We start from the raw sequence: 17,175 nt of genomic DNA, 5'->3' as shown, positions 1-17,175 counted from the left end.
AAAACACTTACGGACGTGTGAATGGACCCTTATTGTGCTATAAGAAAAAGTATAGCTTTTCTCCAACTGCTTTAGAGGGACAGGTCAAATTACTTTTAAAACTGGCAAGAGACTTTTGCTGCAGATCAGATATGTGAACTGCACAGCTAAAATTACTGCTAAAATTACAGCCTAAAACAAACTCTTAAACAGTTTGCAGAAATATATTAATAGAGACATAAAAAGTAAGATGATCTTTCACTGTTATGTTTCTGTAGAGCTTCCACATCCTAATTTTGAGATGCTCTTAAAATGATGTTGTTGCTAATTGGCCAGTGTGTTTTTTTATGAGTCATTTAGCATGTAGAGAAAAGCATGTTTGTTATTTTGCTATGGTGGTTGATTTTGGATAATAATGGACATCTCTAAATATCTGCCCCACAGAGGCCCTGGCGTTCAGCTGCTTTACAGAGCTTATGAAGAGGATGAACCAGAATTTTCCCCATGGAGGTGCTATGGATACACACTTTGCCAACATGAGGTCTCTTATACAGGTAAACTGAATCTATTTATCTAAAATCTCATAAAACTATTCAGATGGCTTAGTGTTGGGAGCATATTATCCTGTCTAGCTTTTCTGCTAAGGTTCTCGGTGAACCTGGTTTGGAAAACAAATACTCTGTTCCATTGGTAAAGTTTCTGTTAAACTTTTTGTGCGTTCTTCTTTACCTGTTATACTTGTTTCTACTTTCTGTTATGAAAGTTATGAATTGACAAAAAACAACCAGCATTGCAGCTCTTAAAGGTTTCCGATACTTTTATACTGATGATCTATCCTCTGGATATGTCATTAGTATCTGAACGGTAGGGGTCCGACACCTAAGACCCCAGCCAATCAGCTATTTGAGAAAGCATCGGCATTCGCAGTAGCGCCACAGCCTTCTCACAGTTTAGCATAGGCCATGTACGTCACATTCATCAGTCACGTGGCCCAGGTGCAGCTCAGCCCTGTTGAATTGAATGGGGCTGAGCTGCGATACCAAGCACGGCCACTATACAATGTACGGCACTGTGCTTGGTGAGCTGAGAGAAGGCCGCTGCACAACTGCGAGCACTGGTGTCTTCTCTAACAGCTGAGCAGCAGGGGTCCTGGTTTTCAGACTCCCACCGATCAGATACTGATGATCTATTCTAGTCTTCTTTCTCAACCTACTAAAATCAATACAGTATCTTGCATTGTCCCAATTACAGTCCTTTCCAAAGTCCACTCTTTTTGTTCCATCCCTGTCCTCCCTGTTGTCGGCTTTTTAGAATCTGTTTAGTAATCTGCTCGGCCCTGCTGCATTTGACCATATCATTGGTCTGCTCAGCCCAGTACATGTCACAGCAAACTACGGCTAAGATTACACCTTGCCAAAAACCTTACAGCAAAGCCAGCAACACACTACTGCAACCTATAAGCCCAGCCTGAGGATGCTGCCACAAGGACACAGCGGTGGTGCAGCAAAAAAAAAAAACAAAAAAAAAAAAACATTATTTTTTTTTTAAGTTTTTGCAACAGCATTGAAAACAACACATTAAAAAACATATCTGCATTTATGCTGCTTTTCCTTCCAGCAAAGGAAAACACAAAGCAAACTTGAATTACATTAATGTAACTCAATTTTGTAATGAATGGAAATCAGTTTCATAATTCATGTAATTCAATTCTGCTGTTTGTGATTTGCTTTTCTTTTCCTTTGCCAGAAGGAAACTGAGCATTAATGCAGTTATGTTTTTGATGCATTTTTTTTTATTTCTAAAATGCAGCACCCCTGCAACATGTGGCAACACCCTAATTAACTCCTGTTAATTGCAGCTGCCATAACACACACCTTGCCGTACATTCTATATAGACCATATAGGAAAGAAATGTGCGTCTCAAGTATGGCCCCATACCAAACTTTTTGAAAATAAAAAGCAGTTACCGTATTTAAAGAAAGTAACGCGTTGTTTGTCCTCCATATACTTAAAGGGGTTTTCCGGGATTTTAATATTCATGGCCTATCCTCATGATAGGTCACAATATCAGATCTGCCGGGATCCAACAACTGGCAGCCCCACCGAGCCATTGGTTGAAGAGAAGTCCACCCTCAGTGCAAGCGCAGCTTTCCCTGCTTTGTTTACCTGCTCGCCGTCAACAGCGCAGTAGTAAACACGTGTAATTACAAATAGAAGGGTTTCTGGGGCTCACCAGACGGTCAGTATGGTGCTCAATCACCGGTACACCTAAGACCGTGAGGATATATTAAATTAGAAAAGAATTGTGATGGCACACTCGCATTTGGATTAAATTAGGGGATGTTTAATGTTATTTTAAAGTAAAATATTTGATTGAGGATGATTTAAATTACATAAAAATGATGAAATAAAAATGATGAGATAAAAATATATATAATATATGTTACGATAGAGTGACTACTCTTAGTATTCTTTGATATAAAGGTATATATTCCAATGGGTATTGTTGGGCGGGAAATAGGATTCCCTAGGATTGGAAATAATGTCCAAATGTTCAGAGAGTTCTTCAAAAAGGTCCTGGAATCAATAGGTATACAGTCCAAGAAGCCCAGTAGTATATGTTGACTGTCTTCAGTTGGGTAGTGATGTTCTTGAGAATTGTGCAGTATATTCGCATATAAAATCCAATAAATATAATATAAGACTAAGTGCCGTACAAAAAATTGAAAAAAAAATGAAAAAAAGTGCTCAATTGAGTAAAATACGTTGTGCACAACAAAGTAGATTTTTTAGCATACGAGTGTTCTTAAAAATGTGTTCTTAAAACGTGAATTATATACCATTTAGGTAGTCTTCATATATTATAACGCTATAAAGTAGCTGCTGGTATGGATACAGCAATATTAGGTCCTGTGTTCACCGGGTTATCAAGTGTTAGTGTCCGCCTTTTAAAGAGAGAGCGACTCTCCTGGCAGTTTTCCAATTCACTTGAATTTAGATGTAAATTATCCCGATATTCTTGTTACATATAGCCGTTATTGTGGGCAAGGTACATATGCTGTATTATGGAGGAACAGTAAAAGATGTAATTTACTTTACCCCTCTTCAATCTGTTAGGGTGTCTTCCGTTCTGCAAGGACCTGCGTGGCGTCCCACGTGATCACTTGCCTTACCATGTGATGCTGCACGTGATGGTGATGCAGCCTGACGTCACACGGTAGTAGGTTCCTGATTGGCCAATCTTCTTAGCTGCGGGAAATTTAAAAGAATATCGCGGTGGCGAGTATTTTCTTCCGATGATTTTTAGTTCAATATAGTTGATTTCCTTATGGTCCTCACTAGGTGTAATTACAAGCCTTTCCATTCATTTCAATAGGACGGCTCCTTCCTATTTAAGTGTATAGGGACAAGCCATACTATTGAAATGAATGGTACGGCTTGTAGTTACACCTGCTTACTGCTGCGCTGACGACAGTGAGCTGGTTAACAAACAAGGGAAGGCTGCGCTCCCACGGAGCGTGGCCTTCCCTTAAATCGGCTGATCTTCGGGGATGTTGGACCCCTGCCGATCTGATATTGTGACCTATCCTGAGGATAGGTCATCATTATTAAAATCACAGAAAGCCACTTTAAATCTAGTTAATAAATAAGTAATTACATCTTTTATTTAAAATGTGTAAATTGTTCCAGATATGCATGTGTCTCATTTAGCTTTCAGTTGTTGTTTGAGTTTATATTTAGCATATACAGTATTTCAGTGTTTAGATTTATTTTACTCTAATTTCTTTTATTAGATTTTGGATTCTGAGCTTTTTGAACTCATGCATCAAAATGGTGACTATACTCACTTCTACTTCTGTTACCGCTGGTTCCTTCTGGACTTCAAAAGAGGTGAACAGAAATCATTGCATTACATATATAATTGTCAACTTGCATTTGTAAGTGCCAATACCAAACACTTGCTATTTTTGTCTATTTGCAATTCTTTTCATCAGAGACAGCCCCAAAATTTAGTCAACAGGGTGATCAGCTGACCACCCTAGCTCCCATTCCTGACACCCCTGGCAAACAGATGATTTTGCATGGGAAGCCCACTGCTGGAGTGATGTATCACAATTTGAGTCCTGGGGCCAAAGTGCATGTCCAATTTGACTCATAGAAGAGGTTCTTCTTAATGAGACAGCCCTCATATTCAGACCTCTTGTGTTATTTGTTTTGAAGGCTTACTTTGTGTAATTTTCCTAAAATTGCTTTAACATTTTAAAGAGGTTGTTTCACTTCAGCAAATGACATTTAGCATGTAGACAAAGTTAATGCAAGGCACATATTGCCTCCTTTGCTGGCTTGATTAATTCTTCCATCACATTATACACTGCTCATTTCCAGGGGTTATGACCACCGTGCAATCCAGCAGCGGTGGTTGTGCTTGCACATTATGGGAAAAGGCACTGGCTTCTCTGGTGGCTGGGACCGTGGCAGTGCACGTAGGCCGACGCTTTTTCCTATAGTGTGCAAGCATGGCCATCACTGTTGGATTGTAGGTTGGTCGTGGCCATGGAAATTAGAAGTGTATAATGTGAAGGAAAAATGAGTTTAGCCAGAAAATTAGGCAATATGGACAATCACAATACATTAGTAAGTGCCTTGTATTAACTTTGTCTACATGATAATGTCACGGCTGAGGATGGGGAAAATCCTCAGCCGTGCGATGCCACGTGATGTCATGGCTGCTCGGCCAGGACAACAGGATTAGGGAGCAGGTCACCTCCTAAAGCGTCCCTAACCTGACCCTAACTCCTAGCTGCATGGGCCGACCTTTAAGGTAGGAGGACCCATGCTCCGGAACCTCGGATCCCTAACTCACCCTCCGACCGGTCCCTGGACTAGGAGTCAAGGTAAGACGGCCTGTTCCTACTGGACACGGAGGAACAGGGGTCTCACTGGCCAAGCTGCAGGGAAAAGGGGAACACAAACAGACTTACGGATATGGCAGGTGAACTATCCGAGTTCCACCTACCTGCCACAGCCTTGCTGACTGGATCCCTGTGCAAACAGGAATCCAGATCCATAAGCTGCACTAAACAACATAGGAAAATCCCAACAGACCATCACATAGACATCACACATTAAGTTTATGTTCATCTTTATGTGTGATGTCTATGTGATGGTCTGTTGGGATTTTCCTATGTTGTTTAGTGCAGCTTATGGATCTGGATTCCTGTTTGCACAGGGATCCAGTCAGCAAGGCTGTGGCAGGTAGGTGGAACTCGGATAGTTCACCTGCCATATCCGTAAGTCTGTTTGTGTTCCCCTTTTCCCTGCAGCTTGGCCAGTGAGACCCCTGTTCCTCCGTGTCCAGTAGGAACAGGCCGTCTTACCTTGACTCCTAGTCCAGGGACCGGTCGGAGGGTGAGTTAGGGATCCGAGGTTCCGGAGCATGGATCCTCCTACCTTAAAGGTCGGCCCATGCAGCTAGGAGTTAGGGTCAGGTTAGGGACACTTTAGGAGGTGACCTGCTCCCTAATCCTGTTGTCCTGGCCGAGCAGCCATAACATCACGTGGCATCGCACGGCTGAGGATTTTCCCCATCCTCAGCCGTGACAGATAAGTGCCATTTGCTGAAGTGAGACAACCCCTTTAAGGCTTTGTTCACATCTACAGATGTAGCAGCGCTAGCGATCACTGTTTTCGCATAGCGTCACTAACAAATCGCAATTTCTCCTCTTTCAAACAGCAATACACAACAAGGCCAGTAGATGGCAGTGTTACCCTAAAGTACGTAATGACACTACACTATGCCCGATCCTCCCCGGCAACCTTTCTCCACACATCCCTCCACATCTTCCCCACTCCTACTCTGCCTGCCCTTTTTGTAAAATATAATAATATATAGTGTATATGTAGGTATAATATGTATATATATACATATATATATATATATATATTTATATATATACATTTGCAATAAAAAGTATGTGAACCCTTTGGAATGATATGGATTTCTGCACAAATTGGTCATAAAATGTGATCTGATCTTCATCTAAGTCACAACAATAGACAATCACAGTCTTCTTAAACTAATAACACACAAATAATTAAATGTTACCATGTTTTTTATTGAACACACCATATAAACATTCACAGTGCAGGTGGAAAAAGTATGTGAACCCCTAGACTAATAACATCTCCGAGAGCTAATTGGAGTGAGGTGTCAGCCAACTGGAGTCCAATCAATGAGATGAGATTGGAGGTGTTAGTTACAGCTTCCCTGCCCTATAAAAAACACATACCAGTTCTGGGTTTGCTTTTCACAAGAAGCATTGCCTGATGTGAATGATGCCTCGCACAAAAGAGCTCTCAGAAGACCTACGATTAAGAATTGTTGACTTGCATAAAGCTGGAAAGGGTTATAAAAGTATCCGGTGATACCCCTATAACGCTCTCCCTCCGGGAGTATTTGTGTAGTATATGCTTGAGGGAGTGGCACCTTCAAGTGTGAATGCGCTCCTATTTTATCTTGGGAGTAGCATTCCTTTGCACTTTTGCCCTTCCTATCTCATAGACCGCCTTGATTAGGTGGTACATATAGGTGTGCTTGCTCCTCCTCCCAGCGGTTGCTTGATGCACATGGAGGTGACTAGGAGAAGCACACCATATGTGTGGTGTCTGTGCTCCTGAACATAGAAGCCCAATGCTTAGGGAGGTTTAGCATAGGACCTGCCTGACCTGAGACCACCTTGGCGCTTGGTAGGTGGTCACAGATGTGTCTTGATCAAAATATATTGGCTAAGTGTCTTAGATTTTATTACATCAGAGTGAGGGCTTGGTCCATATATAATGCTTGCATCTATATTATTAAGTGCATTATTATCTTTTTTCTGCAATTTTTTAGCATAAATAAATAGGATAATATAATAGGGGCACATATATGTGCAGGGCTCTCTTATGTGGGTATCAATTCTTGGTAATCAAATGTCAGAACAAATAATACAAATAAGCTTCCTCTGCCACAGGATTTGATATAACCACACAGTGGGCATAATTTAAGGTGGGAACGATTTAATGCATACACCGGATATTTAAAATAATAAATATCCAAAGGTATCATATTGGTTTGAAATAAGAGATCCACCAAGCTATTTTACCATGATGTATCCACTTCATGATACTGCAAGAATCTAAAGTGACATTTAAAAGATGCTGAAAGATCCATAAGAGACATCTAACAATTTTTCTGTTACAGTACTTTCCATAGTGAAAAAAAACAGCAAACACTACTAATGAAAAAGAATATCTCATGTGTAATATAGATTACGGTATATTTTGGTGATAACTGGTAACTGTGTAGAGGTCAGCTCCATTTTTGGCCATCTCGTGTGTTGGTCGACCTGACATAAATACAGTTCTCAGTTTAATATCGCCATCTATACTCCATTTTATACTATTTTATTTAAAATTACGTTCTAGAATGTTTTATTAAATATTTTACTGTGTATATGTTAGAAATATTAAATACACTGCTCAAAAAAATAAAGGGAACACAAAAATAACACATCCTAGATCTGAATTATTAAATATTCTTCTGAAATACTTTGTTCTTTACATAGTTGAATGTGCTGACAACAAAATCACACAAAAATAAAAAAATGGAAATCATATTTTTCAACCCATGGAGGTCTGGATTTGGAGTCACACTCAAAATTAAAGTGGAAAAACACACTACAGGCTGATCCAACTTTGATGTAATGTCCTTAAAACAAGTCAAAATGAGGCTCAGTAGTGTGTGTGGCCTCCACGTGCCTGTATGACCTCCCTACAACGCCTGTGCATGCTCCTGATGAGGTGGCGGACGGTCTCCTGAGGGATCTCCTCCCAGACCTGGACTAAAGCATCTGCCAACTCCTGGACAGTCTATGGTGCAACAAAGTGGATAGTTGGTGGATAGAGCGAGACATGATGTCCCAGATGTGCTCAATTGGATTCAGGTCTGGGGAACGGGCGGGCCAGTCCATAGCATCAATGCCTTCGTCTTGCAGGAACTGCTGACACACTCCAGCCACATGAGGTCTAGCATTGTCTTGCATTAGGAGGAACCCAGGGCCAATTGCACCAGCATATGGTCTCACAAGGGGTCTGAGGATCTTATCTCGGTACCTAATGGCAGTCAGGCTACCTTTGGATAGCACATGGAGGGCTGTGCGGCCCTCCAAAGAAATGCCACCCCACACCATTACTGACCCAATGCCAAACCGGTCATGCTGGAGGATGTTGCAGGCAGCAGAACGTTCTCCACGGCGTCTCAAGACTCTGTCACGTCTGTCACATGTGCTCAGTGTGAACCTACTTTCATCTGTTAAGAGCACAGGGCGCCAGTGGCGAATTTGCCAATCTTGGTGTTCTCTGGCAAATGCCAAACGTCCTGCACGGTGTTGGGCTGTAAGCACAACCCCCACCTGTGGACGTCGGACCCTCATATCAGCTTCATGGAGTCTGTTTCTGACCGTTTGAGCAGACACATGCACATTTGTGGCCTGCTGGAGGTCATTTTGCAGGGCTCTGGCAGTGCTCCTCCTGTTCCTCCTTGCACAAAGGCGGAGGTAGCGGTCCTGCTGCTGGGTTGTTGCCCTCCTACGGCCTCCTCCACGTCTCCTGATGTACTGGCCTGTCTCCTGGTAGCGCCTCCATGCTCTGGACACTACGCTGACAGACACAGCAAACCTTCTTGCCACAGCTCGCATTGATGTGCCATCCTGGATAAGCTGCACTACCTGAGCCACTTGTGTGGGTTGTAGGCTCAGTCTCATGCTACCACTAGTGAAAGCACCACCAGCATTCAAAAGTGACCAAAACATCAGCCAGGAAGCATAGGAACTGAGAAGTGGTCTGTGGTCACCACCTGCAGAACCACTCCTTTATTGGGGGTGTCTTGCTAATTGCCTATAATTTCCACCTGTTGTCTATCCCATTTTCACAACAGCATGTGAAATTGATTGTCACTCAGTGTGGACAGTTTGATTTCACACAAGTGTGATTGACTTGGAGTTACATTGTGTTGTTTAAGTGTTCCCTTTATTTTTTTGAGCAGTGAACTTACCTTGGTTAAGAATCTCTGAGTGGTTCCAAACAATGAGGGCCTGTCATCTACATACATAATTACACTTTTTGCAATGGGGTGAGTCACTTTGACAAGAGCACCAGGTCCAGAGTGAATAGGAGGGTGAGCCTCTACAATTCTTTCTTTCATAATTTATGAAATCCTATAGTAAACTTTTAATTTTTCTTCCTTTTTTTGTTTACTGTACTTCAGGCTTTGGCCCGCCACTCCTATATATGTGTATACACTGAATTTCCAGTTACCACCACAGATGTGTACTGTATTAGAAAGGCAATCACCGATACTACCAGCTACTTCTTTATATACATATACATACTAAATTGCATAGCCAGTCTGAAGGTGACTCTAGAAGCACTCGGCAGTTTCTTTATACTTAGTATCTGAGAGAGAAACCAGGGAAGATATACACAGAGCGCAATGCCCGCTAAATGTAATTTCCGACTATATGAATACTGCATAAGCAGAACCTACCAGGAGGCTTGAGATAGTTGTGGACCGAATAATCGCTGCATCCAGCCCCTGGTCAAACCAAGTATCACCTTTGTTCCTTTTTTCCAGTTGCTTTCCCAGGAGGTCAGGGGGACGCTCCTGAACACCCAGGGTACATAAAAACAAAACAAAAGGAGCAACATCCCTGCTCCGAAACAAAATAGGACTGCCATTTTCTTTTCTGGCTGATTCTTTTATACCAGGAGGTGTGTTTTTATTGGTTCCCCAAGTAACGTGCCCTCCCCTGCCCATTCACATTAACAACTAGGTTTTATTCACAGAATACAGCATAGTCAGCCAATCAGAGAAATGTTCCCACAGTCATGAGAGCCAATCAGAAGTTCCCAGGCAATTAAGGTTACATCATGCACTCCGCTCATTTGTTCCGTCATAAGAGAAAAATATAAATGTAAGCTGAAAACAATACTGTGATGGACGCTAACAGTGTTAGATGGATCAAATGGACTACAATGTGGTCTGTAGATGGTGTCCTTAGTAGTACCGGACAAAACAGCACAGCTTGATACACTATTTTGATAGCTATTTTTGACAGAATATGTTATTTGATCGAAGCCTATATTGTCACTCATGTATGTAAGCAGCCAACCTTCAAAGAGCTGTTTGGTGGGTCTTCTGATTGTCAGTAAATTTGATCAAAAGGTATATGTTAAAAATTGATGCAAAATTCCACCCAGTTTTCACTACTGATCAAAGTTTTAGTTATTTTTATTATTTAGTTATTTGACTACTAATGTCACCTTAAAGATTATTTTATGGACTAATTCACCAAAACACATTGGGAAGATTTACAAATCCTGTAGATGGTGTAAACATATGCTGCATGTTAATGAGGAAACATGAAGTACAGAGAGGACTGACAGGACAGACTGTGGTAATGTGTTGCTCTGTACTTCATGTCTCCTCATGGACCTACAGCGATTCAGCTGAAGATCTTATCATCTGTATTCAGGATCATAATCCCTGACAAGTAGGAGAGGAGGATGAGGCAGCTCTTTAGCTCAGTGCTCTGAAGTAACTTATCTTCCTGTGTGTTTAGGACAGGTTTGGTGTTACTAATAGGACGGCGGCCATTTTATTTCCCCTGATGATTACTCCCTAGACAAAATGAACCTTAATAACTAATGAACGGTATTTGGGAATATATTTATAATAAAGTAATATTTAAGCATTTTAATTTTCTTAATTCCTTTAATGACGAATAAATCAAGGTAATATATCTGTTCATCTACAATTCAATCCATCTGTTTTACAGAATTGGTGTATGATGATGTGTTCTCCGTATGGGAAACAATCTGGGCTGCTAAGCAAGTGTCGTCTTCTCACTTTGTCCTTTTCATTTCCTTGGCACTGGTGGAAGTTTATCGTGATATTATCCTGGAAAATAATATGGACTTTACTGATATAATAAAGTTCTTTAATGGTAAGTCACGTACATTTCCTTTACTCTGTTCTATATAAAACATCTCAAGAGCGGTAATTGTAGATAATGTAGTAATTAATGTGGCTATTATATTATACTGTGTTTTCCAAAGGCATTGTACAAGATAAGATATATTGAAAGTTAGATGATCCAAAAAAAGAAAGAAGTACTTCTGTTTCTTCAGAAAATTAGATGCAGAGACAATGGAACATCTATTGAAATGGCATAGTTTCAATGCCAGGGCACAGTAAGGCCTCCTGCACACGACCGTTTTTTCCCCCCGTTTACTGGCCGTTTTTTGCGTTCCGTATACGGTCCTTATACGGAACCATTCATTTCAATGGTTCCGCAAAAAAAACGGAATGTACTCCGTATGCATTCCGTTTCCGTATTTCCGTTTTTCCGTTCCGTTTAAAGATAGAACATGTCCTATTATTGCCCGCAAATCACGTTCCGTGGCTCCATTCAAGTCAATGGGTCCGCAAAAAAACGGAACACATACGGAAATGCATCCGTATGTCTTCCGTTTCCGTTCCGTTTTTTGCGGAACCATCTATTGAAAATGTTATGCCCAGCCCAATATTATCTATGTAATTACTGTATACTGTATATGCCATACGGAAAAACGGAACAGAAACAGAAACACAACAGAAACAAAAAATGGAACAACGGATCCGTGAAAAACGGACTGCAAAACACTGAAAAAGCCATACGGTCGTGTGCAGGAGGCCTAACAGTGTAGAAACAAGAATTAATCATATAGTTAAAACATATACATTAAATTTGGTGGTCTGTGGACATTAGGGTTTATCCAAGCAAAATAAGGGGGCAACAAATTACCTTTTCCATAAAACATGTTTTTATTATGTACAATTACTTATTGGTATTGAATTGGTATAGTGAATTTATACTAACCCATAAAATACAGATCTTATTTTTACCACATAACAAACCATAGGGAAGAATATGTAAAAAATAAAATAAAAAAAGTGGTGGATTTGCTGTTTTTTTTTTATTTGCCCTCCCCTCCTAAAAATCAGTAAACCTAATCAATAAATTATATGTACCCCAAAATTGTGCCATTATAAAAAAAAGTTAAAGGGGTTGTCCAATCCCTATAACGACCCCCAGAATCCCTGTGCTAGGGAGGCTGGTCACTGTCGCACCCTGTTATTGGCAGCTCCGCTTGTCGACGGATGTTTTGATCCCCGCAACGGGGAGATGCAGTGGCTGTCGTGCAGGAATCCGGAGGGACGCAGGTTCCAGGGAGCAGGCTATTATGCTCTAGAGGAAGGGCCCAGGCATTCTGGGGGTCATTATAAAAACTGGATAACCCCTTAAGAACTTCATAGCTTAGGCTCATGTTAAGGCCCCTTTCACACGGGTGAGTATTCCGCGCGGGTGCAATGCGTGATGTGAACGCATTGCACCCGCACTGAATCCTGACCCATTCATTTCTATGGGGCTGTGCACACGAGCGGTGATTTTCACGCATCACTTGTGCGTTCCATGAAAATCCCAGCATGCTCTATATTGTGCGTTTTCCACGCAACGCAGGCCCCATAGAAGTGAATGGGGCTGCGTGAAAATCGCAAGCATCCGCAAGCAAGTGCGGATGCGGTGCGATTTTCACGCACGGTTGCTAGGAGACGATCGGGATGGAGACCCGATCATTATTATTTTCCCTTATAACATGGTTATAAGGGAAAATAATAGCATTCTGAATACAGAATGCATAGTACAATAGCGCTGGAGGGGTTAAAAAAATAAATAAAAAAATTTAACTCACCTTAATCCACTTGATTGCGCAGCCTGGCTTCTCTTCTGTCTTCTTCTTTGCTGTGTGCAGGAAAAGGACCTGTGGTGATGTCACTCCGGTCATCACATGATCCATCACCATGGTAAAAGATCATGTGACGAACCATGTGATGACCGGAGTGACGTCACCACAGGTCCTTTTCCTGCACACAGCAAAGAAGAAGACAGAAGAGAAGCCGGGCTGTGCGATCAAGTGGATTAAGGTGAGTTAAATTATTATTATTATTTTAACCCCTCCAGCGCTATTGTACTATGCATTCTGTATTCAGAATGCTATTATTTTCCCTTATAACCATGTTATAAGGGAAAATAATACAATCTACAGAACACCGATCCCAAGCCCGAACGTCTGTGAAGAAGTTCGGGTTTGGGTACCAAACATGCCGATTTTTCTCACGCGCGTGCAAAACGCATTACAATGTTTTGCACTCGCGCGGAAAAATCGCACATGTTCCGGCAACGCATCCGCACCTTTTCCCGCAACGCCCGTGTGAAAGAGGCCTAAGGCCTCCTGCACACGACCGTATGGCTTTTTCAGTATTTTGCGGTCCGTTTTTCACGGATCCGTTTTTCAGTTTTTTTGTTTCAGTAGTGTTTCCGCTTCCATTCCGTTTTGCCGTTCCGTTTGGTCTTTGTTTTTTATCAATTTTTTGCCCAGCCCAAAAAATTGGGCTGGGCATAACATTTTCAAAAACGGAATGTATACGGAAGACATACGGATGCATTCCGTTTTTTTTGCGGACCCATTGACTTGAATGAAGCCACGGATCGTTATTTGCGGGCAATAATAGGACATGTTCTATGTTTGAACGGAACGGAAATATGGAAACGGAAGGCATACGGAGCACCCTCAGTTTTTTAGGCGGATCCCATGACTTGAATGGAGCCATGGATCGTTATTTGTGGGCAATAATAGGACATGTTTCATGTTTGAACGGAACTGAAATATGGAAACGGAAGACATACGAAGACAATTGACAATAGATGATTGTCAAAACTTATCTGCTATCGCTTGACCTCTACATAGGCTGCAGAACATGCCTAAAAAAACTCTGCCATAGAGATTAAAGAGTCAGCTCCTGTCCATTATATCTATTGCCCGCGATGACTGCTGTAAAGCATATCTGTGATTGCTGTTTACAAGATGGCTGCCCCCACAATAATGTTAAGGAAAAATAATTTAACCCCTTCCACCACTGTGACGTACCCAGGGTTTTATGGAGCAGGTTGCTGCACTGAGCTCACTCCATACACGGCGGGTGCCAGCTGTATAATACAGTACGAATCCGGACACAGTAATCGGGAATGGCAATCATGCGGAATCCCATTATTTTACCCTGCAGATGCCATAATTGCAGCATCTGTGAGGTAAGGCAGAGGGATGCGGCTCCCTCTACCTTCCGATCAGAGCCCCTGCAGTGAAATTTCAGGGCTCTGATTGGTTACCACCGCTCATACAGCTCTGTGGATGGAAATATAAAAAAGTTATGGCGATGCAAAGAATTTTTTTTTTTTTCAAAGGTTTTTATTTTTTTATAGCAGTAAAAAAAAAATACACAAGTTTGGTATCGCCTTATTCGTATTGAGCCGCAGAATAAAGTTGTTGTGTCATTTTTAGTGCGCAGTGAATGCCATAGTATCAAAATAAAAAAAAACTTGGCGGAATTGTGGGTTTTTTCAATTTAACCCCACAAGGATTTTTTTCCCTATTTTCCAATACAAGACATGGTAAATTAAATGGTGCCTATAAAAAAAAAAAAAAACATAACCCCCAAAAAATAAGCTCTCATTGGGGTATATGAATGGAAAATTTTTAAAGTTATGGCAGTTGGAACGTAGGGAAGAAAAAAACCAAAAATGGGCCTGGTACTTAAAGGGCTTCTGTCACCCCGCAAAAGTCATATTTTTTTTTGGGATAGTTACATTCCTTATAGCGCGATATAGGAGAATATAATGGTATTACTTACTTTCATGCGGCCGTTTCTTTAGAAAACGAAGTTTTATAATATGTAAATGCGGTCTCTACCAGCAAGTAGGGCGTCTACTTGCTGGTAGCCGCAGCAGAAAACCGCCCCCTCGCCGTGTTGATTGACAGGGCCAGCCGTGATCTCCTCCTCCGGCCGGCCCTGTCAGTAGTTCAAAAATCGCGCGCCTCTGGTCATTCGGCGCAGGCGCTCTGAGATGAGGAGGCTCGTCTCCTCAGCACTCCCTCAGTGCGCCTGCGCCGATGACATCACCGAAAGAGAAGACGTCATCGGCACAGGCGCACTGAGGGAGTTCTGAGGAGACGAGCCTCCTCATCTCAGAGCGCCTGCGCCGAATGACCAGAGGCGCGCGATTTTTGAACTACTGACAGGGCCGGCCGGAGGAGGAGATCCCGGCTGGCCCTGTCAATCAACACGGCGAGGGGGCGGTTTTCTGCTGCGGCTACCAGCAAGTAGACGCCCTACTTGCTGGTAGAGACTGCATTTACATATTATAAAACTTCGTTTTCTAAAGAAACGGCCGCATGAAAGTAAGTAATACCATTATATTCTCCTATATCGCGCTATAAGGAATGTAACTATCCAAAAAAAAAAAAATGACTTTTGCGGGGTGACAGAAGCCCTTTAAAGGATTAAAAATCTGCAATCAGAAAATAAAAACAGAATAGACAAAGGGCTGCGTGTTTTTATCTGGTTTTAACTATTTAAATATTGGTAATGGCCTGGTATGACCATTACTCCATAGTGATGAATCTGGTTTTAGATGACTTGACTCAGAATGCTATTTATTAGCTATATGCCTGCAGCCTGCTTTAGCTCTTCACTGTTACATTTTGTTTTTCAGAGATGGCAGAGAGACACAACATAAAACAGATCCTGAAACTTGCCCGGGATCTTGTGTATAAGGTTCAGACACTGATTGAGAACAAGTAAAGGGGCCTCCGGAGAGAAACAAGCACAGCCACATCCACAGCAGCACGAACACTCCCACTGCCATGGAGCCCTGAAATTCATTTCTTTACCAATGCATTCAAGTCCCAACAGAAGTGAAAGGGTTATAAAATATCGTAACACCCAGATTATTTACTTAGACAAGTGCCAGAAACTGAAGCCAGTTGTAGTAGCAGAGGAAACCGCTGCTGACAGAATGGGTTTCCTGTTTTTTCCTTATTTAGTTTCTTTTTTTCCATTTGGCCTTGTTAATTTATTGTTAAACCAAAGATCTCAATACAAGGTTGATCTTCTAGCTGATTTCAGAAAACCCTCATGGAAATTTTAGAATAGTGTGAATGTGCTATCGATAAATAACTTAAATTGGGTTAGGGTCTGGTTACATGTAACTTCCATATGTAACAATAATCCTATTTTTTTCTAAATTTTGTTCACTTTTAGAGTACGGCCAAGAGATCAGGTTTCCTGATGCAATTTTGCAGGAGGGAATTCAAAAAGAGAGTTCATACATGTCCTTTATATACAGTCGAGTCTCATTATTATGAGCACCAGTTATATCCAAGGTAACCGCTGTGTGCAGCACAAACAGCAGCTAGATGGGCAGGGAGTAACTCAATAAGGTCCTGGTAGGTTGTCTCAGGTATCTGGAGCCATGCTGACTGCAGTGTATGCCACAGCTGCTAGATGGTGTGTGTGGAAGGATCCATATAGCAAACATGACGATTGAGGTAGTCTCACAGATGCTCAATTAGGTTCAGTTCTGGGACATTAAGGGGCCAGGGAAGATAATCAGCATGTATGGATTACGTGATCTGCATAGATGGATTCATACCCTAATTGGTTGAGAATGCCGCCCACGTGGATGAGTGGGCCTAGAGATTGCCACACAAAACATTCCCCAGACCATAACGCTGCCACCACGAGCTTGTGTTCTTCCAGAAATGGTTGCAGTTGTTTGTTCTCTGATTGTTCTCACCTGACAAGCCAACATCCATCTGTTCCATGAAGCAGAGAAATTAACTCATCTGAGAAGGCAACCCTTTGCCAGTCAACGAAGGTCTAGTTCCAATACTGCTGTGAAAATTAAAGCCTTTTCTGCCTATGCAACTTCGTTAGCAGAGGTGCAGTAACCATCTATCTGCTTCAGAGTCCCATACAGAGTAGGGTCCGCTGAACTGTTGTTTTAGACACCCTTGTGGTAGCCCACTAGTTTATTTTGGTGGTCAGTTACTCCACTGTCGCGTTGGTCCCCCCTTGTGTACCTTCATAGCCATTGTTCCCCTCTTACATCAATAGCATGTGGTCAACGTTTCCATGTCACTTATTTGCAATGGTGCCATTTGTCCACTCATGATACACTTTCATCACAGCAGCACAAGAACAGTTCACAAACTGCG

General features: G+C 41.8%; 1 protein-coding gene across 1 annotated transcript in view; it reads left to right on the top strand.

Moving 5' to 3' along the window:
- SGSM1 (small G protein signaling modulator 1) overlaps positions 1–16,480 on the top strand; it is a 273,270-nt gene extending 256,790 nt beyond the window's left edge. Inside the window, exons 23-26 of the mRNA XM_040419686.1 lie at positions 424–533; positions 3,774–3,870; positions 10,857–11,024; positions 15,672–16,480. Of these exons, the coding sequence (XP_040275620.1) occupies positions 424–533; positions 3,774–3,870; positions 10,857–11,024; positions 15,672–15,760 (464 nt within the window). The 3' untranslated portion in view covers positions 15,761–16,480. The remainder of the gene's footprint in view (positions 1–423; positions 534–3,773; positions 3,871–10,856; positions 11,025–15,671) is intronic.
- Positions 16,481–17,175: the final 695 nt, after the last annotated feature.

Source organism: Bufo bufo, chromosome 2, assembly GCF_905171765.1.
Source record: "Bufo bufo chromosome 2, aBufBuf1.1, whole genome shotgun sequence".
NCBI lineage: Eukaryota > Metazoa > Chordata > Amphibia > Anura > Bufonidae > Bufo > Bufo bufo.
The sequence above is the reverse complement of the archived record's forward strand: the minus strand, read 5'-3'. Positions and strand labels throughout refer to the sequence as shown.